The sequence below is a fragment of the Eublepharis macularius genome, chromosome 19 (genome assembly GCF_028583425.1).
Source record: "Eublepharis macularius isolate TG4126 chromosome 19, MPM_Emac_v1.0, whole genome shotgun sequence".
Lineage (NCBI taxonomy): Eukaryota > Metazoa > Chordata > Lepidosauria > Squamata > Eublepharidae > Eublepharis > Eublepharis macularius.
Genome location: NC_072808.1, coordinates 4324079 through 4350929, shown reverse-complemented (window position 1 = coordinate 4350929; position 26851 = coordinate 4324079). Strand labels below are relative to the sequence as shown.

General features: G+C 45.2%; 1 protein-coding gene across 1 annotated transcript; it reads left to right on the top strand.

Annotated features, from left to right (window-relative positions):
* The first annotated feature begins 3766 nt into the window (after positions 1-3766).
* TSPAN31 (tetraspanin 31) lies at positions 3767-26703 on the top strand. The gene is made up of 6 exons (XM_055003914.1): positions 3767-3940; positions 14822-14989; positions 18967-19047; positions 20692-20811; positions 23162-23275; positions 24115-26703. The coding sequence occupies exons 1-6, from the start codon at positions 3878-3880 to the stop codon at positions 24187-24189; spliced, it is 621 nt and encodes a 206-aa protein (XP_054859889.1). The 5' UTR covers positions 3767-3877; the 3' UTR covers positions 24190-26703.
* Positions 26704-26851: the final 148 nt, after the last annotated feature.

The following is a 26851-nucleotide window of genomic DNA, read 5'->3' as shown; positions in this document are numbered from 1 at the left end:
CCACTAACAGATAGAAAACTGCAATAAATAGTAGTACACAATGCTTATTGTCAAGGCACACCATATTCCATAATACATTAAACAGAATCTACTGAAAATCTGACGAAGAGAACTGTGATTCTCGAAAGCTTATGCTACAATAAAATTGGTTAGTCTTAAAGGTGCTACTGGACTCTTTTTGATTTCGCTACTACAGACTAACGTGGCTAACTCCTCTGGATCTACTGAAAATATGGAACAGATTACAAACCTTTCTTTACACCTCAGTTGTTCCGCTACTGTTGCTGAGAGAAGGCACAAGTGGTTGGCTGTGACCTGCTTCCTACAACGGTCATTAGTATAAGTGTCAGACTGGCAAGGTTTTGTGGTAATCTGTCATATCTCTTTATCTTGTGTGGGTCCATCTAATACTTTAGGACTCTCATGAGGTGTGGCCTTCCCAGCATTCCCTCCCGCCAGTGTGGCAGACCACAGAAGATTCTGGCCGTTTCCACACACGTTAAATAATCCACTTTCAATACGCATTAGTGCACATTTGTAACTGATTTTCCATGTGTGGAACAAAAAATCCACTTCTAAAGGATAACTAAAGTGCATTGAAAGTGCATTATTCAATGTGTGTGGAAACGGCCTCTATTAGGAAGTTTGGTCACTGATATCATCGTGAACTCTTCTCAGTAAACGTAGCTCATAGTTTAATCCTATGTAAATGTGTCCACATGGTTTAATTGCCATTCTTCTTCTTGCCCTTATTTGGTAACAGTCTCTCATTAGGGTTTTCCCCTCCTAAAATGGGATTTTATGCTTGATGGGACTTAAATTAGGTGAGTAAATAAAACCATGCTTGTTCTAATGGCAATGGATATTTGTGGACTGGCAGGTGCTTGGGAGATGTGTGTTGGGGAAACATTTTTTGCTGTTATAAATGGAGATGAATAAGGTAAAGGTGCACATCAAGGTGCAAGCACCGAGTCATTACTGACCCATGGGGGTACGTTGCATCACGACGTTTTCTTGACAGACTTTTTGTTACGGGGTGGTTTGCCATTGCCTTCCCCGGTCATCTACACTTTACCCCCAGGAAACTGGGTACTCATTTTACCAACCTCGGAAGGATGGAGGGCTGAATCAACCTTGAGCCGGCTATGTGAATCCGGCTTCCGCCAGGATAGAACTCAGGTTGCGAGCAGAGCTTGGACTGCAGCACTGTAGCTTACCACTCTGCGCCACAGGGAGATGAATAAAGAGAGAAAATTTCTAGCTGGAATGGGGATGAGAGCATGCAATGATGGGGTGCATGACACAAATTGTTCCCCAATACTGCCTACTGATGCAAACGAGGGGGGGGGGTCACAGAGACATGATGGGTGCTGTCACGTGACAGCATATTGTCAATTCTGGGGAAAGACCAGCAATCTGATTCAGTGGGTTCATGTGATGTGCAATTGATCAAAGTTCATAGATCAATCCAACGGAGCACCAAACTGCCTGTTAATCACACAAATCCCTTATCTTTTAGCCTTCATTTAGAAACCTTAAGGAAGAATTCGTTCCTTACCACTAACATGGAATGGGACTGCTGAGAAAAACAAACTGCTCCAGTGGAAGCCGTCTCAGAGGTTTGCCCTTTCCTCTCTAGGGAACCTCTCTTGTAGCGGTTGCTTGGTGAGCACAAGCCGTGGGAGGACGTTTTCAAGGTGGCACAGCAGGATTATAACAACTAGTAACAAACTGCCTGTCTTATTATGAGAGAGGTGTGTGGGCAGCTGGTGGAAGGGCTTGTATTTTGCAGTGTCTCAATCCGCGTGGGATCCCATTTCCTATCAGCAAGGGCTACACCACCCTGTGTCCTGGGCGGAGGCTGTGCTGTCAGTGCAACAGCATTCTCACATAGCCAGCATTTTACTTTTCCACATGGGAATGAATAGCAACCATTCACTATGTAAGAAAAGTGAAAGGGAAGGGCAACTCCAGATTTCTGGGAACCCCCAGCAAGGTACTTTCCATTAGGCTACTACTGCTCTCTGTGAGAAGTCGAATTCTGTCTACTCAGAGTCAGAGAGCTAGGGTTGCCAGCTCCAGAGTGGGAAATTCCTGGAGATTATGAGGGAGGAGCCTGGCAAGGACAGGGTTTGGGGAGGGAAGAAATCTCAATAGGGCAACCCTCCATAACAGCCATTTTCTCCAGGAGAACTGATCTCTTTGGCCTGGAGAAATACAGACAGTCTGTCTGTAGCAGTAGAAAAGAGCAAGAGTCCAGTAGGACCTCTACGACTTACAAAATTGGTGGTAGGGTGTGAGCTTTCATGAGTCACAGCTCACTTCTTCAGGTAGAGATTTTATTTGTTTGTCATCTATAGTCCACCTTTCTTACTGAGACTCAAGGTGGATTACACAGTATGAGTTGCCAGCGTCCAGGTGGTGGCTGGAGATCTCTTGGAATTACAACTCCAGGCCACAGAGACCGGTTCACCTAGAGAAAAGGGCTGCTTTGGAGGGTGGACTCTATGGCATTATACCATGCTGAGGTCCCTTCCCTCCCCAAACCCTGCACTCTCCAGTAGGATTGCCAGCTCCAAGTTGGGAAATTCCTGGAGATCTGGGGGGGGTGAAACCTGGAGAAACCTGGAGAAAGTGGGGGGGGAAAGACCTTGGCATGGCAAAATTCCATAGAATCCACCCCCCAAAGTAGCCATTTTCTCCAGGTGAACTGATCTCTGTGGCCTGGAGACCAGCTGTAATTCCAGGAGATCTCCAGTCATTACCTGGAGGCTGGCAACCCTACTCTCCAGGCTTCATCCCCCAAATCTCCAGGGATTTTCTAACTTGGAGTTGGTAACCCTATATGAGAGCAGTACAGGCAATGTCAGGAACATTTCCATAAACAATGCCATAGGATAAATATTTATTTTATTTTATGATGTCGTTTATAGTCCGCCTTTCTCATTGATCCAGAGGAGTTTGCCGTGTTAGTCTGTAGTAGCAAAATCAAAAAGAGTCCAGTAGCACCTTTAAGACTAACCAATTTTATTATAGCATAAGCTTTCGAGAATCCAGTTCTCTTCATCAGATGCCTGATCAAAACAGGCATCTGATGAAGATGCCTGTTTTGATGCCTGTTTTGATCAGGCATCTGATGAAGAGAACTTGATTCTCGAAAGCTTATGCTATAATAAAATTGGTTAGTCTTAAAGGTGCTACTGGACTCTTTTTGATTTTGCTTTCTCATTGAGACTCTTAAGGCAGATTACACAGGGTGAAACCAGTAGTCAGTTTCAAGGATATTCCCATAAACAACGCCATAAATATTTATTTCTTTTCTATTTATGTCTATTTATAGTCCGCCTTTCTCACTGAGACTCTCAAGGCGGATTACACGGGGTGAGATGAGCACAGTCAATTTCAAGGATATTTCCATAGGCAGCGCCATAGGGTAAATGTTGCTGTGTATTGTTGATTTGACTTTAATATCAAATTGATTTGTATTTATTTTTAGAGAGCTTGTTCCCCCCTTTTTCTGAGCTTTCAAAGTGTCCCAAGCCACCAATTTCCTACATATCTCTAGATCCCGTCAAGCCTCTGCCACAAGCCCTGAGCACCAACCCACTCCTTCCCCCCTCCCTTTATTTCAGTACCCGGATGGGTTAGAATTAATCCCCCAGAGTAACGCTACGTCACAAGCGCATGCGCCTTGCCCGAACAGACTAGGCGTGCTCATGACGAGAGGGGCGGGGGGACGCTCCGAGCCGGCAGAGAGCAGCGGCGCGCAGGCGCGTTGGCGGCGGGCTGAGATTTAAAGGGCCAGGAGCAGCGGCTGTTGCCCCTTTTGGGGTGGCTTCCCTATTTCTGTCGGTCTGGGCGGCGCCTGTGCGGGAAGATGGTTTGTGGGGGCTTCGCTTGCTCCCGCAATGCGCTCTGCGCCCTCAACGTCGTTTATGTGGTGAGTAGGCCAGGCAGATCCTTCTCCTGGCCTAGCAAAGGGTGCAGGGTGGGGTTAATAGGAAGGGGCTGCAAGGAAGGAGGAGGGAAGGGTGGGGTGGGGGTCTGCATGCAGCTGCTTTAGGCTTAAGGCGGCTGCATGAAGGGGCAGCTGTTTTTCTGGGGGGGGGGGCGGTGGCTAGAGAAAGGTGCACTAGCAGTGCAATCCTAAGCAGACCTACTCCAGTGTAAGCCCACTGATTTCAATGGGCTCAGACTGGAGTTAACTCTGTCTAGGAATTCACTGTAAGAGTGCACACTCTGAGCAAAGGATTGCATAGGATTGCACTGTAAATATATGCCTTCTGTCATTCTGGGCGATGCTTAGGAAAATAGATTTTTTTTTTTTAGGAAAATTGATTTAATTTTTTTTTTAACAAATCTTTGTACATACAAAACCTATTTACAGTTAAAAATGGAAAGATCGGATGGTTACGGAGTTAAACGTGTTCGTCGGTCTGTAGCAGTGGAAAAGAGCAAGAGTCCTGTGTAGCACCTATAAAGCTCACAAAATTTGGGGTAGGGTGTGAGCTTTTGTGAGCCAGGGCTCGCTTCTTCTGATTGTCTGTAGCAGCAGGAAAGAGCAAGAGTCCAGTGGTGTCTCTAAAACTCACAAAATTGGTGGTGGGGTACAAGCTTTCCGTGAGTCACAGCTCACTTCTTTAGATACAGCTCAAAGGTGAGTCCATCTGGCCTTATATCTTGATGAGTGGAGTGGTAGCAGAAGCCGAATGATAATAGTCAGTGAATGACAACGGCAGGTTTATTATCATTCGGCTTCTGCTATCACTCCACTCATCAAGATATAAGGACAGATGGATTCACATTATAGTTGTATCTGAAGAAGTGAGCTGTGGCTCATGAAAGCTCATATCCTACCACAAATTTTGTTAGTCTTATAGGTGCTACTGGACTCTTTCTCTTTTCCAGAGTTAGTACAGGGGTTAACATCAAAAAAACCTTAATTACACTTGCAAAACACTTTAGAAACCTTTTGGAAGTTTAACATTAGCATCATTAGGACCTTAGAAGAAATTTACAAAAGGATTAGAAGAACCCTATAAATCCTGTAAATGGTATAAACATTTTTAAAAAGGTAAAGGTAATCCCCTATGCGAGCACTGTGTCATTACTGACCCATGGGGGGACGTCGCATCATGACGTTTTCTTGGCAGACTTTTGTTACGGGGTGGTTTGCCATTGCCTTCCCCAGTCATCTACACTTTACCCCCAGGAAACTGGGTACTCATTTTACCGACCTCGGAAGGATGGAAGGCTGAGTCAACCTTGAGCCGGCTACCTGAACCTGGCTTCTGCCAGGATCAAACTCAGGTCGTGAGCAGAGCTCGTAAACATTATAAACACTATAAACCCTATTAAACCACTATAAACAAATTATAAACATTACACTATAAATATTACTTAGGGTCAGCATGGCAACTACCTACCCCTTTACACACAATGGAAAGGGGATGAGAGAAAAGGCTGAGGTCATCCAGTCTAAGGCAATGATAAGGTGGTGCATAAAGAGGGAGGGAAGACTATTCACTACCTTTTTTGTGCGCGTCTGCACAAGTCTGATGGCATTTTAAAAGACTGATGAAATGTATGTGAGTCAGAGCTCACATCCTCATGTGCACACAGAGGATACATGTTGGTTAGACTTTTAAGGTTTTGTTTTGCTGCTACAGATGTAGCACAAATAGCCATCTGGGAAAATATACATACACCTGCTACAATACATATACACATTCAGATCATGAGAGGGAGGGCAGGAAGGGTTACATCGGTGCTTAGTTCTTGTGGCCCCTTCTTACATACCTTGGGGTCAAGTAGCAATTTTCCTCAGGGATCCTGACGGTGTTTTGCCATCTTCTGGGCATGGAGCAAGGGTCACTGGGGGTGTAAGGGGGGGTAGTTGTGAATTTCCTGCATTGTGCAGGGGGTTGGGATAGATGGCCCTAGAGGTCCCTTCCAATCCTGTGATTTTAATATAAAATACATCAGAGAAGAGGAGAGCTGTAGAGTACATCTGTGGATCTGTACATCTTTTTCTGGAGTGGTGGAAATGGGACTGGAACGTTTGGCAAGTGGGTGCTCTTTAGTGGAAAGAAGGGCTGGGGTCAGCCTGGGGAAAGTTAAGATGCTAAAGTCAAGGATATTTTTGTTATCAGGGAAGGAGCGCTTGCAGTGGCAGCTGCCTCAAGTAGATTAAAAAACTGCTGCTCCACAGAAGTGTGTTATTATGACTGGGGTTCAATCCTCTTATACTCTCTCTTATTTAGCATTGCCGCCTATCCAGTTGTAGGGGCTGTGTGTGGCATGCCTTGCCATCTTTTCCCCTCCTTTGTTAGACTCAGCCAGATTTTTTCATCTATGCATTCATATCGGGGAAACCATTAGATCCCTTCCAAAGTGGCAAATTCCACAACTGTGTTACTATCGCAGCTCCCCTTTCCCCCAAAGTCTTGTCTCCCCTTAAGGGTCTCACAAACGGATTTGTAGCACTGCTGTGTTAATCTGTTAGGTGCCACAAGTTTTTACCCTTATTGTTTCTGGAAGTTTGAAGGATCACTTGAGACTTTTTTTGCATCTTGTAATCACTAGAAAGAGCCACAATAATGCTTTCTTTACTGACTGTTGTCTACCTAGTTTCTTGGTTGTGGTATTATCAGAAATAGCTAATAAGTCGGAACAACATCAAAATGTTTCTACAGCTTAGGTAAGCTTAAAAGGCAGGCCAGTCTTGATTTTCTATGGCTTTCAGATACGAGCGTCAACTAAAAGTCCACTTTAAAAGCAATGCAGTACTTCACAACTGGTACACAAACTGGCAAAAAGTGTTATATAATGACTGTCAAAGTTCGAGATATTGAATGAATCTGTCTTAAGAAGCACCTTTTATCAAGATAAGTGGGGTATGTTTGTTTGTTTGTTACGCTTTGTATCCTGCCCCTCAACCAGAGAACTAGTTCCCAGGATGGCTAAGGACATTAAAATAATGAAAACACCATAAAATACAGACTCAATACAAAACCTAAAACAGCAAGAGAATAATAACAAGAAACACTGAAACCATTAAAACCCAGCAGATTAAGCAGCAGATCAAAAGCAATCATTAAACTACTGAGTGAAGAGTGAAAGCAAAGAGAGCAAACTAGTCCTCCCTTAAATGCCTGGAAAGATGTCACCGGATGACAGAAGGGCAGTAGATTTGATGCCCAGGTGAGCCTCCAAGGGTGGGGCATTCCCAGGTGGGGTTTCCCCCATCAAGAGGAGCAGAGCCGTGGGCGATGTTCCTAAAAGATAGGCAGGCACAGATTAGGAAATAGGGTTGCCAGATCCAGGCTGCGATAGTCCTGGATATTTTGGGGGTGGAGCCTGGAGAGGGTGGAGTGTGGCCTCAGAATGTTATGATGTCATAGCGTCCACCCTCCAAAGCAGCCCTTTTCTCCAAGTGAACTGATCTTTGTCACCTAGAGATCAGTTGTAATTCCGGGAGATCTCCAGCCACCACCTGGAGGCTGGCAACCCTAGTTTGGCTGTACAATGTTGGAATCTTGGGTGAGAGAGCAGAAGGACCCTGAGGTTGATAAATTCACTAAAAGGCCAGGAAGAATATGGAGCAGGCCAGATTCTCCTCCAGGTAATCTGATTTCATGTTCACCGGGCAAACTTGCAGGAACAAGAAATGAGCCAACAGCGTTGCTTATTTTTGTGCCCTTGAACACTAGGAAGTAGTTACTTTGGCAGAAAATCTTGTCCTGGGAGTTTAAGGTTTGGTGGCATAGATCCAGCCTTATGTGTGTGGCAGGCACACTGAGTATTCCCACGCGCCACTCCGTTCCTGCTGCCCCTTCTGACGCTTGGAAAGATCATTCCTACAGACCTGTGCTGAGCGGGTCAGTGGACTGCAGTGAGGAAGGACAAGGAGATGAAATCAATCTCTTTCCTTAGCAGAATAGTAAAGAGCCTAGTTGCACCTTTAAGACTAACCAACTTTATTGTAGCATAAGCTTTCGAGAACCACAGCTCTCTTCGTCAGATGCATCTAACCAACTTTATTGTAGTGTAAGCTTTCGAGAACCACAGCTCTCTTCATCAGATTCATCTAACCAACTTTGTTGTAGCATAAGCTTTTGAGAACCACAGCTCTCTTCGTCAGATGCATTTAACCAACTTTGTTGTAGCGTAAGCTTTTGAGAACCACAGCTCTCTTCATCAGATGCATCTAACCAACTTTGTTGTAGCATAAGCTTTCGAGAACCACAGCTCTCTTCATCAGATGCATCTAACCAACTTTGTTGTAGCATAAGCTTTTGAGAACCACAGCTCTCTTTGTCAGATGCATGGACATCTGACGAAGAGAGCTGCGGTTCTCCAAAGCTTATGCTACAATAAAGTGGGTTAGTCTTAAAGGTGCTACCAAACTCTTTACTATTTTGCAACTACAGACTAACACGGCTAACTCCTCTTGATCTATTTCCTTAGCAGAGCTGTGGAAGAGGGCAGTGATATCACCCCCTTGTTCTTACTGCGAGGCCTCCAGCTCACATGGCTATTCTTCCATATGGATCCTGAAATCCTGGGAGCTCGCTTTCCAGGGGTTGTAAGGGGCTGCAGAGGAACTCTGTGTTGTGTACATGGAATGGTTGGATCAAGGCTGGTGTGTTACTTTATGAAGTGTTGCTATACATTTGTAGAGTAGAATCTGCTTCGCTGATATTCTTGAAGGTTTCTTAAAAGGGACTGTTCAAGAGTTAGGTGGAAGAGCTTGTACTAAACGAGTGGAAAGGAAAGACTGAAGAAATGCAAACTGGCAACTCCTTTAACGCCCCCGCCCCCCCACTTCAACAGACAGGAATAAAAAAGAGTGGAGTTGACTTCACAGCATTTCTACTGGGATTCCGTTTTTTGTAGCCATTCAAATTTGTGTGCAGTGCAGATTATTCTTGGTGCAGGAATGTACCTGAAGAACGTATATCCCACTAGACAAAAATGTGTATCAGCTAAAATAGGTTGCCCACGGAGCTGCTACTTACCACCAAATTCTTAAGTAGACACCCCCCCCCCCAATTCTTTTGCTGTTTGAGAGAGCACACATAAGGCAGAAGAATTCCAAAATGGTTAACTATCCATTACAAGTTGCATTAACATCAAGCAAACTAGTGTTCTCAGAAGGGGTGGGGCTTGGAATGGCTGAACCAGAGAGCTACTGCTTTGCATAGCAATGGATGAAATATATATGAGTGTGGAGTGTCTTCCGGTGTCTCCTCTTCAGGACGATAATATGTAGCTCAAAATATCGTGCTGTGGCTTGTCTACCTTCATTTAACTTTTTATTACCCCGTAGGCTCGAGGCAGGTTTGAATAACTGAAAAACAATTAATACCGTTAAAAAATGTACTGCAAGATACGGATTCGTGCAAGCAAGCCCAAATTTGAATATTTAGGACATGCACTTAAGTCCATTTAATCTTGCTGCATAGCTTCCTCCTTTCTTTCCAGTGTTCTGTCTAAGGTTTGTTAAATAATGGAGTACAGCACCGAAGAGTGGTCTTGAGCCCAGATTAGCTTGAGGGATGTGATCTTAAATGCATTATTGCCTCCCAAAGGTGCTAAGGTTTTTGGGTCTCCAAGGGAAAGAAGCTTTAGGTCTGGGAGAAGCTACCTGCAGGACCTTTGCCATTAACCTTTGCTTGGCAGAAAGGGTCGTCCGGAGGGATTTTCTTCCCTGTGTCAGGAAGTAAAAGGGACAGATCTCCACAGCGCTAAGGACTGGGGAGTAACTCTAGCTAATATCGAACTATTTGAACAACTGCTCCCATTTCCCCCTTGCTGTTGCAATTGTCTCATTTTTCTAAATAGTAAAAAGTCCAGTAGCACCTTTAAGACTAACCACCTTTATTGTAGCATAAGCTTTCGAGAACCACAGCTCTCTTCGTCAGATGCAAGATAGCAAAGAGTCCAGTAGCACCTTTAAGACTAACCAACTTTATTGTAGCATAAGCTTTCGAGAACCACAGCTCTCTTCGTCAGATGGTGGTGGAAGAATGGGGTTTCCTTTGAAGCCCGAAATGTGAAAATTGAGTCTTTGGGGCAAAATTCAGTAGGGGGGGGCTGTGGCTTGGTGGCAGAGCACAGAGAATTTTCCAGGTATTATAGCCAGTTAACTCAGGTGCAGATTTGGGATCCAAGATTCTAAGTTACCAGTAGTAATGATGGTAGCTTTGCTTACTATATTTGATAGGATTAGTAAAGAAGCAGCACTTTTAGGACTGCATGATAGAGAAATACTTTCAAATGTTGTGGCGGGTAGAACAACTCTGCTCTTTGCCTCAGACTTCTCCATCTCTTGCATCAAGTGTCATACACTAATGAATATTTGAAAATACACAACCTCAAGGAACAGGCATCTCAAAGAGTCAAAAAGCTTCTTTCGGTTCATGCCAGCCTTAATCTGCTTCCACACGGGGATTTTTCCTTGTGTGAAATGCAGCACGCCCTCACATGTTTTAGAGAGCTTTTGCATGCTGGCTGTGCACTTTCCGAGCACAACTTGTGAGTCTTCCTCCTTTGAGCCAGAGCAAAAAAAAAAAAACCCATTGTTTGTTCTAGATCCAGAGGAGTTAGCCGTGTTAGTCTGTAGTAGCAAAATCAAAAATCTTTTTGATATTGTTTGTTCTGACTCTCTGAAGGAAGTGTGGAGTGACTGTGAGTGGAGCATCTGTGTGAATGCTCTGCCTGCAGCCAGTTCAGGAAGGGGACAGATGCTCAGCCTACAAAGGGTCGAACGCAGCACTATCCCCCCCCTTTCAGCCCTTTACTGGACTCCCCCCCCCCAGTTCACAGTTGAGCTGTGGGAAGACAGGTCATGGGTACCATCATCAGCGCTAATGCACGTGGGGGGCGGGGGGTGGAAAAAAATGGAAATGAAATCCTGCCTTCAAATCATAGCTGACTTATGTCAACCCCAGGTGAGGTTTTCAAGGCAAGAGACTAGTAGAGGTGGTTTGCCATTGCCTGCCTCTGCAACCCTGGTCTTTGTTGGAGGTCTCCCACCCAATTACCAACCAAGGCAGACCCTGCTTATCTTCTGAGATCTGACAAGATCAGGCACCCGCTTCCACCCCACCTGTTAGTTGCTGCTTCTGCAGCAGGGGTAGCTTTTCTAGATCTCCTTGTAACTGACCTCCGTAACAGAAGCAAACTGATCTCCATATCAGAAGCTACTGTTTGCATCTACTCCTCCCTCCCCTCTCCACATATATATCTGACCAGTTTCTTCTTGCCCTCCATGCATCTGACGAAGAGAACTGTGATTCTCGAAAGCTTATGCTACAATAAAGTTGGTTAGTCTTAAAAGGTGCTACTGGACTCTTTTAGATCTCCTTGTGGAAGCAACCTTTTGCTATAATTTCAAGGCTATCTTATTTATTGAGGTGGAAGGGGATGTTTATTATACCTGTCTGATTTGTATCCCAGGTCTGGCTGCAGTCCCAGAATGGCTCACATTGTGGATTAAAATATGAAATTACCATTTTCATATTAACCGTACTGTTAAATTAAGACTGGGGCTGGGAGGGGTCCACCTGAGGAACTGGGGAGACGAGGAACAGATTGAAAAGGGAGAATTTTAAAATTCAACTTAAAAAGAAAACAAGGCACTCCCACACACAAGGAAAACAATTAGTTCCTCTTACCATGGAGAACGATGTAAATACTTGATCTAAAGTAAATAAATACGGGTTCACGATGCCTCATTTTGTCTAATTACCATGACACTTGCAGCCCAGCCCTGTTTATGTAGAACCAAGTTCCACTCAGTTTAATGAAGTTTATGCCCAAGGATGTATTCATAGATAGCAGCCTTACTGTGCATTGTGATATATTATTGAAGAGTTCAGTGTTTAAATGAATAGTCTAATTGCATTACTATTGGATTGCTTTTTAGGAATGTTTATTTTCAGAACCTTTTAAACTAAACACAGGCATTTCGTCTGTTTCTACATGATAATGCTAAAGATTTACATATTCTTTCTAAGTCCACATAATAAAACGTTTCTTTTGTTTACTGCAATGTGCAATGTTCTTGGCTTCTGCTTTTGTATCTGGTAAAATCAAAGATATACTGGAGTATTTGGGGATATTGCAGTACTGCTCTATGTATATTTAAAATGTCTTAAACTTTTATCAAAATCACAGATGTGCTCCGAACATATATTTTTATGTGTTACGTTATAAACTATCTTAAGAACATTTTAAACTTTAGGTGTAATAAAACTAGTAGACATAGCATAGACTTGCCATATTTAGAATGAGTGGATTGGTGCTTCCCTAAACAAACTTTTCCAGTCTATCTCCTCTTTCTGCATCTTACTGTACTGCAAGGATGTAGAGAGATCTATGACAGTAGCTTGGGAGGCAAAGCACGAGAAAAGAATCTATGAAATCTGCCCCCCACCCCTTTCCTTACTGCTGGAAATGTTTTCTGTCAGTTTAAAATGGGACCATGGGGGGTATAATGCCATGGAGTCCATAGAGTCACATAATTGGAAGGGGCCGTACAGACCATCTAGTCCAATGCCCTGCCCAATGCAGGATGAGCCTAAAGCATCCCTGACAAATATTCATCCAGCCTCTTTTTGAAAACTGTCAGTGAAGGGGATCTCACCACCTCCCTAGGCAGCTGATTCCACCTTTGAACTACTCTGACCGTGAAAAAGTTTTTCCTAATATCCAGCTGGTACCTTTGTGCATGTAATTTAAGCCCGTTGCTTCGGGTCCTATCCTCTGCTGCCAACTGGAACAGCTCCTTGCTCTCCTCCAAATGACAGCCTTTCAAATACTTAAAGAGAGCAATCATGTCCCCCCTCAATCTCCTCTTCTCCAAACTAAACATTCCCAAGGCCCTCAGCCTTTCCTCGTAGGGCTCCCGGCCCCTGATCATCCTCGTCGCTCTCTTCTGCACCCTCTCGATTTTGTCCACATCCTTTTTGAAGTGAGGCCTCCAGAACTGCACACAATACTCCAGGTGCAGCCTGACCAAGGCAGCATAGAGAGGGACTATGACCTCCTGCGATTTCTCCACGCTCCAAAGCCGCTTTGGAGAGTGGTGTCTATGGCATTGGACCTGGGTGACTTAGGGCCAAGCTACAAGTGACAAATGACACTTGAACGGCAAGTGGAGGGCAAGTGAACAGGGAGAAATACACTTGCCGTTCAAGTGTCATCCGTCACTTGTAGCTTGGCCCTGAGTTTTCCGTCCCCATTCTGCTTTTTGCTTTTTGCTGTTTGCTTCAATTCAAGGGGCTGGAGATTACTTAACTCTCCCTGATTCCCCACTCCTCCACTTGAAGCCAGCTGGGGATTGGACTGCATGAAATACAGGTATTCTGTTTACCAAACTGCATGCCATCTTTGCTGTTAAAAAACAACAACTTGGTTTTACTACTTCTACTGCAGGCGGAATGCACAGCAGGGTGGTAGCAAATGGACAAACTTGTGAGGGTTGGCTTTTGTCGCCTAAAAATAGGGTGTTTGTTATACAACGGTTGGTTTGTGCTGCTGAACCTTGCTAACTTTTCCAATATGTAAGGAAACACTCCCAGCTAGAAGGAGGAAGTGCCACAGCTGGAGCAGCGGATTCGTGTCCTTTTTTGATCTTCTAAAATTACAGTGTTCATGTCTTAAACTGTGCCTTCTAAATATGAACTTGGATCTCGGAACAGGAACAGGAAATGTTAATGTGAATGTTGTCTTGCTTGAGGAATATATCTTGCAGTTAGAGCAAGGAAATGTAGTGGAACCTATACAGAGGCCTGTTTCTGCAGAGGTGCGGATAAATCAATTTTCAGATAGTTAAAACGCCTGCAGCTAGTAGGTTAATGGCGCTGAGAAAAAAGAGGGGAGGGTTCTAGATCACATGAAAGTCTTGCAGAGTTTATAAAAGTAACTTGGGTAGAGGAACACCTCCCTAATCAAACACAGCACTTGCTTTCCTTTATGAAGCATGCATTAAAAAGGCAGTTTTTTTACATGTAACCCATGCACCTGTTTTGTTGATGCTTTCTGGGAGTGGGAGGAGGGGGAGAGGCTTGTATGTCCGCTTGATGCCCAAGATGACCCCAAATAAAATCTAACCGTAAATGAAGGGAAGTTAATGATCTGCTAGTCTGCGGAGTGAGACTATTTTAAAACTTGTCCTGGGATGTTGCCTTGAGTGGGATCAGGGCTCATTTCGAGGGGGAACGCGCAGGAACGCAGTTCCGGCAGTTCCCCAAAGAGGTCATATGTCAGGTGGCCCCGCCCACCTGACTCTCAGTCATTTTGGGCCCGTTTCGTCCTGGTTTGGGGCCAAAACAGCCCGGATCGGGCCTTTGACAGGTGGTGGATCACTCCCCCACTCAGCAGTGGCCCGATCCTGACCATTTTGGGCCCCTTTTCGGCCCTGAATGGCCAGGATTGGGTCCAAAGCAGCCAGGATAGGTGACGCCAGGGGGTGTGGCATATGCAAATCAGTTATGCTAATGACACATTTCTGGTGATGTCAAGGGGCGTGGCATATGCTGATGAGTTATACTAATAGTTCCTGCAGCTCTTTTTCTACAAAATGACCCCTGAGTGGGATTAAATCTCTGAAGCATACCCATTTGTGGATTGAGCTGTATTCTTGGGCTCCTGTCCTGAACTGAACGAGACAAGTTGCTGCTTATTGTACAAAGACTGGAGATGTCTGTTAATGTATTGGGCCCCATAAGAGGGAAATAGACATTGCAGGATCCTTTTTTCCTCTTATGCCTCTGACTCTTCCATTCTTCACTCCCTCCCCCTTGCTTTCCAGCTGGTTGGGCTCCTGCTGATTGGCGTGGCTGCCTGGGGGAAAGGCTTCGGCATTGTCTCCAGCATCCACATCATCGGAGGGGTCCTTGCTGTGGGGTTCTTCTTGCTTCTCATCGCCATCGTGGGGCTCATCGGCGCAGTCAACCATCACCAAGTCATGCTCTTCTTTGTATCCTTTTCTGCTGCTGTCGGCAAAGGCAGGGTCTGTTGCAACCGTCCTGAGATCAGCCGTAGCAAAACTCGTACTCGGCGGGCTTCGCTCGGTGAGCCCAAACCCAGATATCCTCGACACAATTGTGATTTAGCATCCTAGTTACAGTTTTATTCTGTTAACTCATTTGTAGCCTACAATGTGGAGGGTTAGGGTTGTACATTATTTTTGTTAGAGTCTGTTCTGATGGAGGCAGGTATCCTTTAAGGGATTTGGATGGTCAGGAAGAACTCACAGAGGTGAAGAGCAAGAACTAGGTCCAGTAGCACTTTAAAGACCAACTAGATTTAGTAAAGAGTCCAGTAGCACGTTTAAGACTAACCAACTTATTTGTAGCATAAGCTTTCGAGAACCACAGCTCTCTTCGTCAGATGCATCGTCAAATGCATCTGACAAAGAAAGCTGTGGTTCTCGAAAGCTTATGCTACAATAAAGTTGCATCTGACAAAGAGAGCTGTGGTTCTCGAAAGCTTATGCTACAAATAAGTCGGTTAGTCTTAAACGTGCTACTGGACTCTTTACTATTTCGCAACTACAGACTCACACAGCTAACTCCTCTAGATTTCCAAGGTATGAGCTTTCAAGCTTCATCAGATATGGGAGCTTTGACTCTCAGACGCTCATACCTTGGAAATCTAGTTGGTCTTTAAGGTGCTGTTAGGCCCAAATCTTGCTCTCTTACTGTAGACCAACACAGCTACCCACTTGCAACTTATCTTCCCAGAAGTGAGATACTTTTTTAACATGAATGTGATTTAATTGTTTTTAAAGTCCACAGTACAAAGACAGTGGTTTCTTATGCAGTAGAAAAGAACAAGAGTCCAGTAGCACCTGTAAGACTAACAAAATTTGTGGTAGGATATGAGCTTTCGTGAGCCACAGCTTCTTCAGATACAGCTAGAATGTGGCCCATCTGTCCTTATATCTTGAAGAGTGGAGAGATTACAGAAGCCGAATGATAATAGCTGGCGAATGACAAAGGCAGGCGTGATTGAATAGGGTGGGGTATGCAGAGGGGTAGTGAGTGTGGAGAAATTAGCATTGGTAATGAGACAGGAAGCCTTTGTCTCGATTCAGTCCAGGGGGATGCATTGTCTTGAGCTTCGTTTTCAGTTGCAATTCAGTAGTCTCTGTGGTTTCTTATGTCTGTCTTAGTCATTGGGGGCTTCTAAGGGCGATGGCCATGTCCTTGTGCCTGTGGTGACACAACACCTCCTGGTGTCTGGTGAAGCCCATTTGCTTCCTCTTCTTCCTTTATACCCTCCTCAGCTTTTTAGGTGCACCTCCCCTAGCAACACAAGGCAATCTGTTGGATTGTGCTGGCCTGGGGCTAATGCTTGTCTCTGGAGCTCTTAATCCTTTGTTAGGATTGCTGAGTGACTAAAAGGCGGAAGTAATCCTGTAGCTACTTAATAGCTATGGAACCAGTTGCCAGTATGGTGGAAGGCAGAATAAGGGACACCTGACCGCATAGTGCCTAATCCTTCTTGGAGGTTCTTCTGCATTGGCACCACACGCACATATTTTGGTAGATGATATTTATAGAGCTTTGTTTCCTCGCTTTCCTCTGGTGCCTCAGGGACAGGAGGTTTAGACTTCTTTTGTTGAGGCTAGTTGTTGAGAACCAAGTTTAAAAATATTGGCCTGCCCAGGAAGGAAGGGGGAGGTTCTCATATCTTGTACCCAGAGGAGTTAGCTGTGTTAGTCTGTAGCTGCAAAATAGTAAAGAATCCAGTAGCACCTTTAAGACTGACCAATTTTATTGTAGCATTAGCTTTTGAGAACCACAGCTCTCTTTGTCAGATGCGTCTGACGAAGAGAGTTGTGGCTCTCAAAAGCTTATGCTACAATAAAGTTGGTCAGTCTTAAAGGTGCAACATATCTTGTATGATGAGAGAGGCCAGGGCATAGGCACACAGTTTCTCTATATATACCACTGTTGTGTTTTTCCCACGGGTTCTGACAACTCTAGTAATGTTTGCACCTTGTATATTAGAGAAAGCGAATTCATGCCCACATCTTCTGTGTTTGAGTGGGCAGGGTTGGATCCTATTGTTTCTTGCTCGATCTCACCTGAGCCTCCTCCTCAGTACAGCCTTTGTCCCTTTGGTCCACCTGGGCACCACAAACCCTGGCACAGCCTTTTTGGTGATCAAAAAGAAGAGTGGTACTCCTTTCTGCAGTTGCCAGCACAGATGTATATAGGATCCAGCCTGCATTTACTATGTTTCATTTGGTCATAGATCCAGAGGAGTTAGCTGTGTTAGTTTGTAGTTGAAAATAGTAAAGAGTCCAGTAGGACTTTTAAGACTAACCAACTTTATTGTAGCATAAGCTTTCGAGAACCACAGCTCTCTTTGTCAGATGCAAAATAGCACAGAGTCTAGTAGCACCATTAAGACTGACCCACTTTATTGTAGCGTAAGCTTTCGAGAACCACAGCGCTCTTGCATCCGATGAAGAGAGCTGTGGTTCTTGAAAGCTTATGCTACAATAAAGTGGGTTATTCTTAACAGTGCTACTGGACTCTTTACTATGTTTTGTTTGAATCCCCAAAGATGTTTAAGAGTAGTGGAGGAGAGAGTTGTTGTGTCTAGTATGATCTTTGGGGCAGAAGTTTGACTCGAAGGTCGCATGTTATCACTGAACCCTGCAGAAACCCAGTTTTTGTGGGATTGCCTAATATGTGGTATGATCCCCACCCTCCACCCCGTTTTAAATTTCTGGCTGTCAGGTCAATAGCAGAAAGAGGTGCTGCTCTCTACAGGATATGACGGATAAAATATCATGGTGCGTGTAGGGGGAGTTTAAAAATAGGGTGTTAGTTAGTTGCTAAGTGTTACAGAGTTTTTACCGAAGAGGCTGATCCTGTTAACTGCTCCCACTGTTTTCTGCTCCAGCCAATTATGTTATCCAGAAATAGCTTTTGACTGATATATCTTGATTGGCTGGGAAAAGGGAAATGACTTTAAAGGGAAACCTCAGAAGTTCTTGGGGTGGTATCCACACTGGGACAAGGTTGGCAGTCTTCTCAAGACCACAAACTCTGAGAGGCCTTTAGGAGCATTATGGTAAAGTGAGTGTAATTCTGGGAGCATGGCCCAAGTGGTGTCATGCAGTCATTACGGCAGCGCTGTGGGTTTCGTCCTACAGCCCATCCTGCTCGAGGGAACCTTTTTCTGTACTGACAGAGCTCAGAAGCAGCATTATGTTACTTGGGACTGTCAAATGATTTCTTTGTTTGCTCAGATGACTGGAAATGAGTAAATGCTGATCTGATTTCTTCTGGAGGTTACCGTCAGGCAGCAGGAAGTGTGGTAAAAGTTTCTGACTGTGATCTAAGATTTCTGGCAGTGTGTCTTACGTATTCAGCGATTCTCCCAGATCACACTTTTAATCTAAGTCGGTGAGGGACTTTTTCTCACTGAAGCACCCCATGCCTCTGAATCTGGAAGTTGTAGTTCCCTCAGAGACAGGGGGACAAATCTCACGTAAATACTATGCTCATGTAAAGACTGTCTTAAACACACTGAATTTCCTAAAGGCTGCTTTAAGCATACTGAATTTCCTACCCTTACCATGCATCACCATGTTTACATAGAGCGGAACTACAAGTGACAAAAGGCACAGGTTGGACACTTGTCAGCTTCCCTCAAGTTTGATGGGAAATGTAGGCATCCTGGTTTTGTAGCTTGGCTCTCCAACTGTTGTCCAACGGACTTTTCAACTGTCACTTCTCCAACATTCCGCCAAGCTGCCTACATTTCCCATCAAAACTTGAGGGAAGCTGACAAGTGTCCAACCTGTGCCTTTTGTCACTTGTAGTTCCGCTCATAGACACTTAATCTATCTTTAACTTGGCTGATTTGTCTTTTAGCAATTCTCCCTCTGTCATACCTATCCAAAGCATTTCCTTAACGGCAGCATTTCTTCAGTACATGATCATTTTAGGGCTAGTCTTTCTTTTCCAGTTTGGCGTCTCCTGTTCATGTCTGGCTCTCAGCAAAAGCAAACAGGTAAGAGGATTTTGTCTTGCCATCGTTTTGTTCAACTTGGGAGGGAAAGTGCAGGGTGTTCAAATGGTTCCTCTTAGTTGCTGGAGTCGCAGTGCTTCAGAGAGGGAAGTTTGGAGAGGAAGAGGGAGAGTGCCCCTTGCATGAAAACTAGGCCCCATTGAAACGGGTCTTCCATAGCAACTTCTGCATCTGAGACTGGGAACGCACGAGATGAATTAAACGTGAAGAGCATGTGATTGGTCCCGCAAGCTTCCCTGGGAATGGTAGTCTTACTCCCCCCGCCCCCCACCTCCAAGCAACCGGAGGAAAACCGAGCAAAGTGGATTTTCTTGCAAAGAACAGCCGCTCAACTGGATTCTTTCAAAAATCCAGTTGGCTGGTTTTCCTTCAGGAGCTCAAATACGGGACGGGGGTGCGATGTAACTGGACTCTGCCAAGAGAAGAAGAATGGGAGGGAATGGGTTTCTCTCTCGCTCACAAAACACTTTGGCTTTTTTCCTACCTCTTGTTACATCATTCCCAACCCCCCAACCCCCATCCTGTGTGTGGTCTCAGGTGTTTTACTGCTGGGTTTCTGTGCAGTGCGACAGCTTCCTCAAGAGTGTTGGGAAGAGGGTTGCCAGATGCATCTTGGGAAATTCCTGGATATTTACAGGGGGCGGAGCCTGGAGTGGATTTCAGGGAGGGGAGGAAGCCTAGAAGCGATGTGATGTCAGGACCTCTGTTTTTTCTAGACTCTTACGATATATCATATAGTCCGCCCTTCAAACCTTCCGGTCCCTCCCAGGGAACTGATCTCTGTAATCTGGAGGTCAGTTTTAATTCCTGGAGAACTCCAGACCCCACGGGAATTTGGTAACCCTAGCTGGTAAGCCCTACCCTCTCATTCAGAGTTTACAGGAATTTCAAATAAATATTTTGTTTGGATGCCAATCTCAAAGCGTCCAATGGGGTTTACTCTCTGGTCATTATGTACAGGATTACAGCCTCAGAGAGAGGGCCCACGTTTCAAAAGGGCAACATGAGGAAGATGGGAGTTCAGTGGTTTGCTGAGGAAGGAAACAAGTGAAAGGAGCTTGCCATGCTGTGGCTAGCAGAGCACAGGTTGAATTTCCTCTGAGTTGCGAAGAGAGGTGTTTGCCCTAAGCAGAATGGTAAATGTTTTCTGGGCACCTCGTCTCAACTTGTCCTCCAGCTCACCTGGATACCTGCCCTGCTTTGTTTTATCGTCAGCTCTTGCCTGCTCTGCTGCCTTTGCTGGGATTGCGCAGGGATAAGAAGCGGCAGGTTGGATTTCCCCTCCACCTTTTCTCACTTGCATCACTTCAGTTTTGAGTACGCTCGAGTCATTAATTGCTGGAACGCTTTTATTGGGCCTGAACTGTCTTCCAGCACAATATGGCTGTGACAATAAGCGACGGGCAGAAAATGTGACTATCTTGGCTGTTATATGTATTGTATTTTTATAGCATTTTGTTCCAAGCAGTTTCCCTATATAAAACCTAACCTCGGACAGTTATAATGTAGTTAATACATAATCCATAAAATTAAATCCAGCATCAAAAAACCCAATAAAGGGCAATTAAAAAAAATGTTTCTTGACCCACTACTATGGCTTCCAAAGGGTCTCCTCTTTTCTCTCAGGAAAGTCTCTTGAGCAGTGCCTGGGGAATGCTGGACAACGAGACCAGGAGCACGTGGGAAAAAAGTTTGAACTGCTGCGGCTTCTCTAACAAATCTACCCCAAAAGACAACTGCAATGCGGTAGGTATATTAATTTAATTTATTACATTTATATTCTGCCCTCCCCGCATCAGCAGGCTCAGGGCGGATATTAGCGCACATGACAAGTCGAACAATCTCTACAGCTCTCACCAGGGGTGTGGGAGGTAGATCCTAGCTGGAGAAGATTTCAGCTAACAGCTTAGAGCAAGGCCTTTTTCAAATCCATTCTCGGCCGCTGGTTGGTGATTCCACTCCAAGGAAAAGCGGGAACATCAGTTTAATTCATTAACCAGTATTAGGGAGTGGGGCTAGTCGAAAGAAAGAATTTTTTTTTCTTGTAGGGCTTACTCTCAGGAAAGTGGTTATAGGATTGCAACATTAAGGCCTGTACCCTCTGGTTCATAGCGGGAGAGGTTTCTCACGGGTCGGAATAATCTCAATGCCTTGTGCTGTTTTCTAAACTTCCTCCGAAGCATCCAGAGTTGGATACCAGTCAGATATAATACTAGACTTGATGTTGGGAGGGGGTGGGGTAGAATAACTGAGGTCCATATTCACTAAAAATGGGCAACATCTGGTGTTTTTGGGGAAGCTGGGAAGGAGCTTTCTGAAAGGAATACTATCGTTGGCTTTTGCTTCCAAATGTACCACATGCCTGCGAAGCCAAGTCAGCTAACATGGATCTTTCCCTTCCAGAAAATATTTTTTCTTTCTGTAAGAAATTTATATGCTGTTGCTTCACGCTACTTCACGTTCAGGAGGGCATTTTTACAAAGAGATTAGAACGGTAGTATAACAGGACAGTTCAGGAAGGAGCACTACTGGACTCTGTTGCAATGTTTATTGTACGCAGGGCTTTTTTTCAGCTGGAACGCGGGGGAACGGAGTTCCGGCACCTCTTGAAAATGGTCACATGGCCGGTGGCCCCGCCCCCTGATCTCCAGACAGAGGGGAGTTGAGATTGAGTGGCGCGGAGGGCAATCTCAACTCCCCTCTGTGTGGAGATCAGGGGGCGGGGCCACCAGCCATGTGACCATTTTCTTTGAGGGCAACCCACTGAGTTCCACCACCTCTTTTCCCAGAAAAAAAAAGCCGATTGTACGTATCATGACCCTTTTTTACTGCAATGTCTTGTACCTTTGTAACGCTTTTCTTCATTATGGCAGGTCATGCCTTAAGCAGTTTTTTGGTGTTGTTTTCCAGTACTGCAGTCCTACTGCATTGTTTATTGGAGATCTTTCTCAGATATTTTCAACTACCTTGAGTTTCAGTGAGGAGGGCTATAAATGAAGTTAATCATAATTCTGCCGAATACTGCTTGAGGTGGCTTGTGAATAAAAACAATACCATAAAGTAGTTAAAATCATATCTACCTAAAGGCAAAACAAGTCTTTAAAAACAGCCGTTGCTCACCCTAAAAATATCCGCTGGACGGATGAGAAGCAGACTAGCTAAAAAGATAAAACCTCTTCAGTTAAAAACCTTTTGAGTTAAAAAAAAAAAGGTTTTGGGCTGGTATCTGAAAGACTGCATGATATGCTACGCACTAGATCAAAGGTTCCCAAACTCATTTGGCCTACTGCCCCCTTTTCAGAAAAAAAATTACTCAGCGCCCCCCCCCCCCCCTGGAAATCTACCTTCAAGAAGTGGACAAAAAGATGCAGTGACAAATTTGCACACCCCAAGCAGGCCTCCCAACCTAAAGTAAAGGGACACTAATTTAAAAGGACCTTTTACTAATATCCTCCTTTTAAAAAAATACGCATTTTCCCCAAATCTTACTTTTTAGATGTCTTCTTCAGTCCAGATAGAGTCCACCACGATCCAGGCAGGCCCAGGCAGGCCCAGAACAGCAGCAGCTGAAGGCCTGAAGCCAGAGGCCAGCCGCCGCCGCCACGCAATAGCCCAGCAGCAACACCAGCCTTGCAAGGGTGCACAGGCAAGGGTGCACCTCCCCGCTCCCTCCCTGATTCCAGGGAAGACCAGGAGAAGGCAGGAGAAGGCCGCTTTAGATAGGTTCTGGACTCTTCTTTCTTTTTGCTTCCACCGCCCCCTTATTTTTATTCAGTGCCCCCCAGTTGCACCCGAGGCTCCTACCGCCCACCTGGATCATTCCAGCACCCCCCCCCCCCAGGGAACCACTACACTAGATCAATGCAAGCCACTTTGGTCTCCATTGGGGGGAAAAGATGGTGGGTTAGAAATGAAGTCAATACAATAAATGCCCAGGCAAACACTTATAGGGGGCCAAGCCATTCCAGACACGTGCCTGCACTCAAACTCTGCTAGTCGTCCTAGTTACAAGACCGGTTGCATTTTTGGCTCGAAGCCCGTGACCTGTTCCTGTAAGTGACAACTAAAGTCACGGTGTATTTGTCATCCCCTCCAGGCATGTTGGAATTCATCTTCTGTGTGTGTCACGTGTGGTACAAAGATGATGGAGCACGCAGACGAGGCCTTAAAAATCCTTGGAGGAGTCGGGCTCTTTTTCAGTTTCACAGAGGTAACTTTGTCTAATACGCTGAATAGACAAGAGGGGTACCAGTCTGGGGTGTGTTCGCAACCCCCTTTCAACACTACAGGCCAGCAGAAGAAAAAAAACTGTACTAACAACAACAACATTCGATTTATATACTGCCCTTTGGGACACCTTAATGCCCACTCAGAGCAGTTTACAAAGCATGTCATTATTATCCCCACAACAAAACACCCTGTGAGGTGGGTGGGGCTGAGAGAGCTCTGAGAGAGCTGTGGCTAGCCCAAGTTGGCTTAAAAAAAACAGCAACCTTAAGGCCAGATATGCATGTTCATTTTCCTTCCTCCAAATCTGCAAAAATTGATACTATGATGTCCACCTCCTCCCTTTACTGAAAACACTTCGACAGTGCTATTTTCAGGGTTCATTTCGAGGGGTAACGTGCAGGAACGCAGTTCCGGCAATTCCCCAAAGAGGTCACATGTCAGGTGGCCCCGCCCAGCTGACTCTTGGCCATTTTGGGCCCGTTTTGTCCTGGATTGGGGCCGAAACGGGTGGCGGATCACTCTCCTGTTCAGCAGCAGCCCAATCCTGACCATTTTCAGCCCCTTTTTGCCATTTTGGGCCCAATTTCGGCCCTGAGTGGCCAGGATTGGGTCCAAAGCAGCCAGGATAGGTGATGTCAAGGGGCGTGGCATATGCTAATGAGTCATGCCGATGAGTTCCTCCAGCTGTTTTTCTACGAAGTGACCCCTGGCTATTTTACTGATGCTCCATGCACTGAAAAACGTAACTTGGACAGTTGCTTTTGAAACAAGATCTGTAACTAACAATCCGTCGTCTTCTTTTTTTTCTCCCCCTCCCAGATTCTTGGAGTATGGCTTGCGATGCGCTACAGGAACCAGAAAGATCCCAGAGCGAACCCCAGTGCCTTTTTATAGAACCTCCTCTTCCTTCCCTCGTCGTTATTGACATCTCTTCGTGTGCTCCTTCCTCCATTTCCCATCGCTCAGGAATGATGGAGCCACGTGAGGGAAGGTGGGACTTTGCCACTGCTCCAGTCCGCTGATTGGATGAAACAGCAAAGGTTGCATCCTTGACATGAAGCTTTTGGTAGATGGCAAAAAAAAAAAAAGTCATTAGCAGCAAGCAACTGAGGACGATCCATGTTTGCCACGTCTCTCATTTGGTTGCTGCTCATAGTTACAATCATTCTTGTGTTTTTAAAATATGCATTTTTTTTTGGTTGTGTGTATACTTTTTTTTAAAAAACAACTTGACCTAGAGCTTCTCTGCAGCGGTCCTCATGGTGCCGAAGCGAATTGCTTGGTCCAGATGCATAAACAAAGCGATGTTTCTGCCACAAGCTGCCTTTCAGAGAATGTGTCAGCCCTTCACACTTTGTCTCTGCTGTGGCAGACGTGAGTAGGTGTGATAAAACACAGGAGTTGCCGCATGAATCAACGCTCTGTGAAGGATTAGGTTCCAGCCAAACGCACCTGGCTGCAGGTAAATTATGGCTTGTTGGGTTGTGAAAAGTTGTTTTAAATCTGTAAATTGAAGTAAGTCTTAATGTCCCGATTTGCAGGCCTGGGGTACTGCTTTCCTGAGAGGGCAGCAAGGGACCTGTGCAGAGAACAGGATTCCCCCTAAGAGGTGTCAGGTCACCACCTCTCCCAGGGATTCTTAAATGGCTTAAAAGTGGTTGAGCTCTCCCGACTTGTACCAAAAGAATAATTGGAAATGTCGTCTCAGCATATTAAGTAATGTCGCTTTAAAGAATGACAGTTCTCGTAATTCCTCGATTAGAGAAATGGGCTGGGAATACAGCGCAGATCTGTGCTGCCCTTTTCAGGTTCCTAATCCTGTACTCATTTGATGCAATGTAAAGGACATATGAGGGATTTTTTTTTTGTTTAAAGAATAAGGCTAGTTCTGTAGGGGCCCCAAGACAGTGGCTTCCCTTCCCTTGTCTTAATCCTTTGAAAGAAGAAATGTCATTTCAGAACACCGGGAAGGACTGGAGAAAGTGAAACCACTATTAATCTGGAAACAGAAATATTGTAAACTTACACTCTAGTTACCTCTGTTCTGTTATTTTCTTGAAACTTATTTTTTTCCCCTTGAAAAGCCCTGTCTTGGCTCGTTTTAGAGGAATGAGGGGGTATCTCAGCATATGGTTACCACCTGTTTCTTTCCCTTGACAGAAAAGGTTTTGGGGGGGGGGGCGTCATTTATTTGGAGAGACTGCAGCAGTGTATAAAAAGCCAGTGGGTGGCAGAGGCCTCTCTTTTGTGGCGTTATGCCTTCTCGCCTCTATGGGCGGTAAGTAGCTGTTTCGAGGCTTCTTCCAGGGCAAAAATCGTGGAAGGCAAACGCTAGAAGCTTGCTCTTCTCCAGGTCTCAGCCACGGAAGCAGGAGAAAATACACAGCCTGGTGGTGCGAGAGCGGGCTTCTTCCATTTTCTGCTGTAGCACCTCTGCCTCAATCAGTTTCAGGCACGTAGCGAGGAAACATTGCTGCTTCTTCGGCAGAAAAACCGTTCCGTCTAGGGGGGGGGAGGACAACCTGCAGATTGCCTTTGGGGAAGCTTTCTGAGCTGCTGCACCCTAGTGGCTGTTCCAAGTATGACCAGCAGCCTCTTATTTAGAGAGAAGTCCTAGAGTGTTAGTTGTATCTTCTGTAGTATTTAAAAACAGGCTCCTGAGGACGGGAGCTGCTGGAAGTAGGTTAGTAGCCCGTGCAGATGCAGCGGGACATAAATGTTCAATTCTCAAATTGGACATTAAAGCAAACCACCTGCCAGTTGTATCAAGACTGATGCCACGGGAATGTGGAGAAGGGAGCAGGAGTGTAGATACTCAGTATTACAAGCTACAGATGAGTTTTACTTGCTGCCTAAAGGTAAAGGGGAGTCCACTCTCTTACTCAAGCCTGTTACTATTGCTTCATTCCCCACCGTTACTTATACCGGCTGAATGATGCCAGAGAGAATTCCGGGCCAACAACGGACACAAACTGACAAACTGATGTGCACTTTACACAGGTGGCAGGTTGGAAAAAAAGCTGCTGTGACCTCAGAGCCAGGTGGTGCTAAATGCTGCCACCACTTCCCCACCAATCCCAGTTCACCGTATGGGAAGGGGCTAGGCTGAGGCCTGCTTAATCACAAAACGGCAACTGCACTGGTTACATCGGTGAATGGATCTCTCTCGATGCCGTGTTATTTGCTAGTAACTACCCTCAGTCTGCACATGAGCAGTAGGAAGGGTAGAAGGGAAGATGGTATAAACAGAGAGGCCTTGCCTTTACCCTAACCTTGAAAATTTGATAGCAGAAGCTCAGACCAGATGGATTTCAGCTCTCCACTGTTATGTGCACCTGGACTGCTGCCATTGTAGAAACTGGCATTACCTTATTACAAGCCATTTGAATAAACATGTCAAACCCTTAATCCTTTGGTATTTGTGTGCTAAGGGGAGGAAGAGAAGAATGTGAAGTCTTGTGCAGTCTTATCTAGTATATTTCTCATCCCACTTTCTTCTTAGGTCTCTTCTCTCCCTTCCCCATCCCGTGCCCTGCAACAAGTAGGTTCGACTGAA

What these genes read in the sequence shown, in the direction of transcription:
- TSPAN31 (XM_055003914.1), top strand. Translation starts at nt 3,878, where the DNA reads ATGGTTTGTGGGGGCTTCGCTTGCTCCCGCAATGCGCTCTGCGCCCTC. An exon ending in CCCTCAACGTCGTTTATGTG is followed by an intron (nt 3,941 to 14,821) that starts GTGAGTAGGCCA and finishes CTTGCTTTCCAG; the next exon opens with CTGGTTGGGCTCCTGCTGAT. An exon ending in ACCAAGTCATGCTCTTCTTT is followed by an intron (nt 14,990 to 18,966) that starts GTATCCTTTTCT and finishes GCATTTCTTCAG; the next exon opens with TACATGATCATTTTAGGGCT.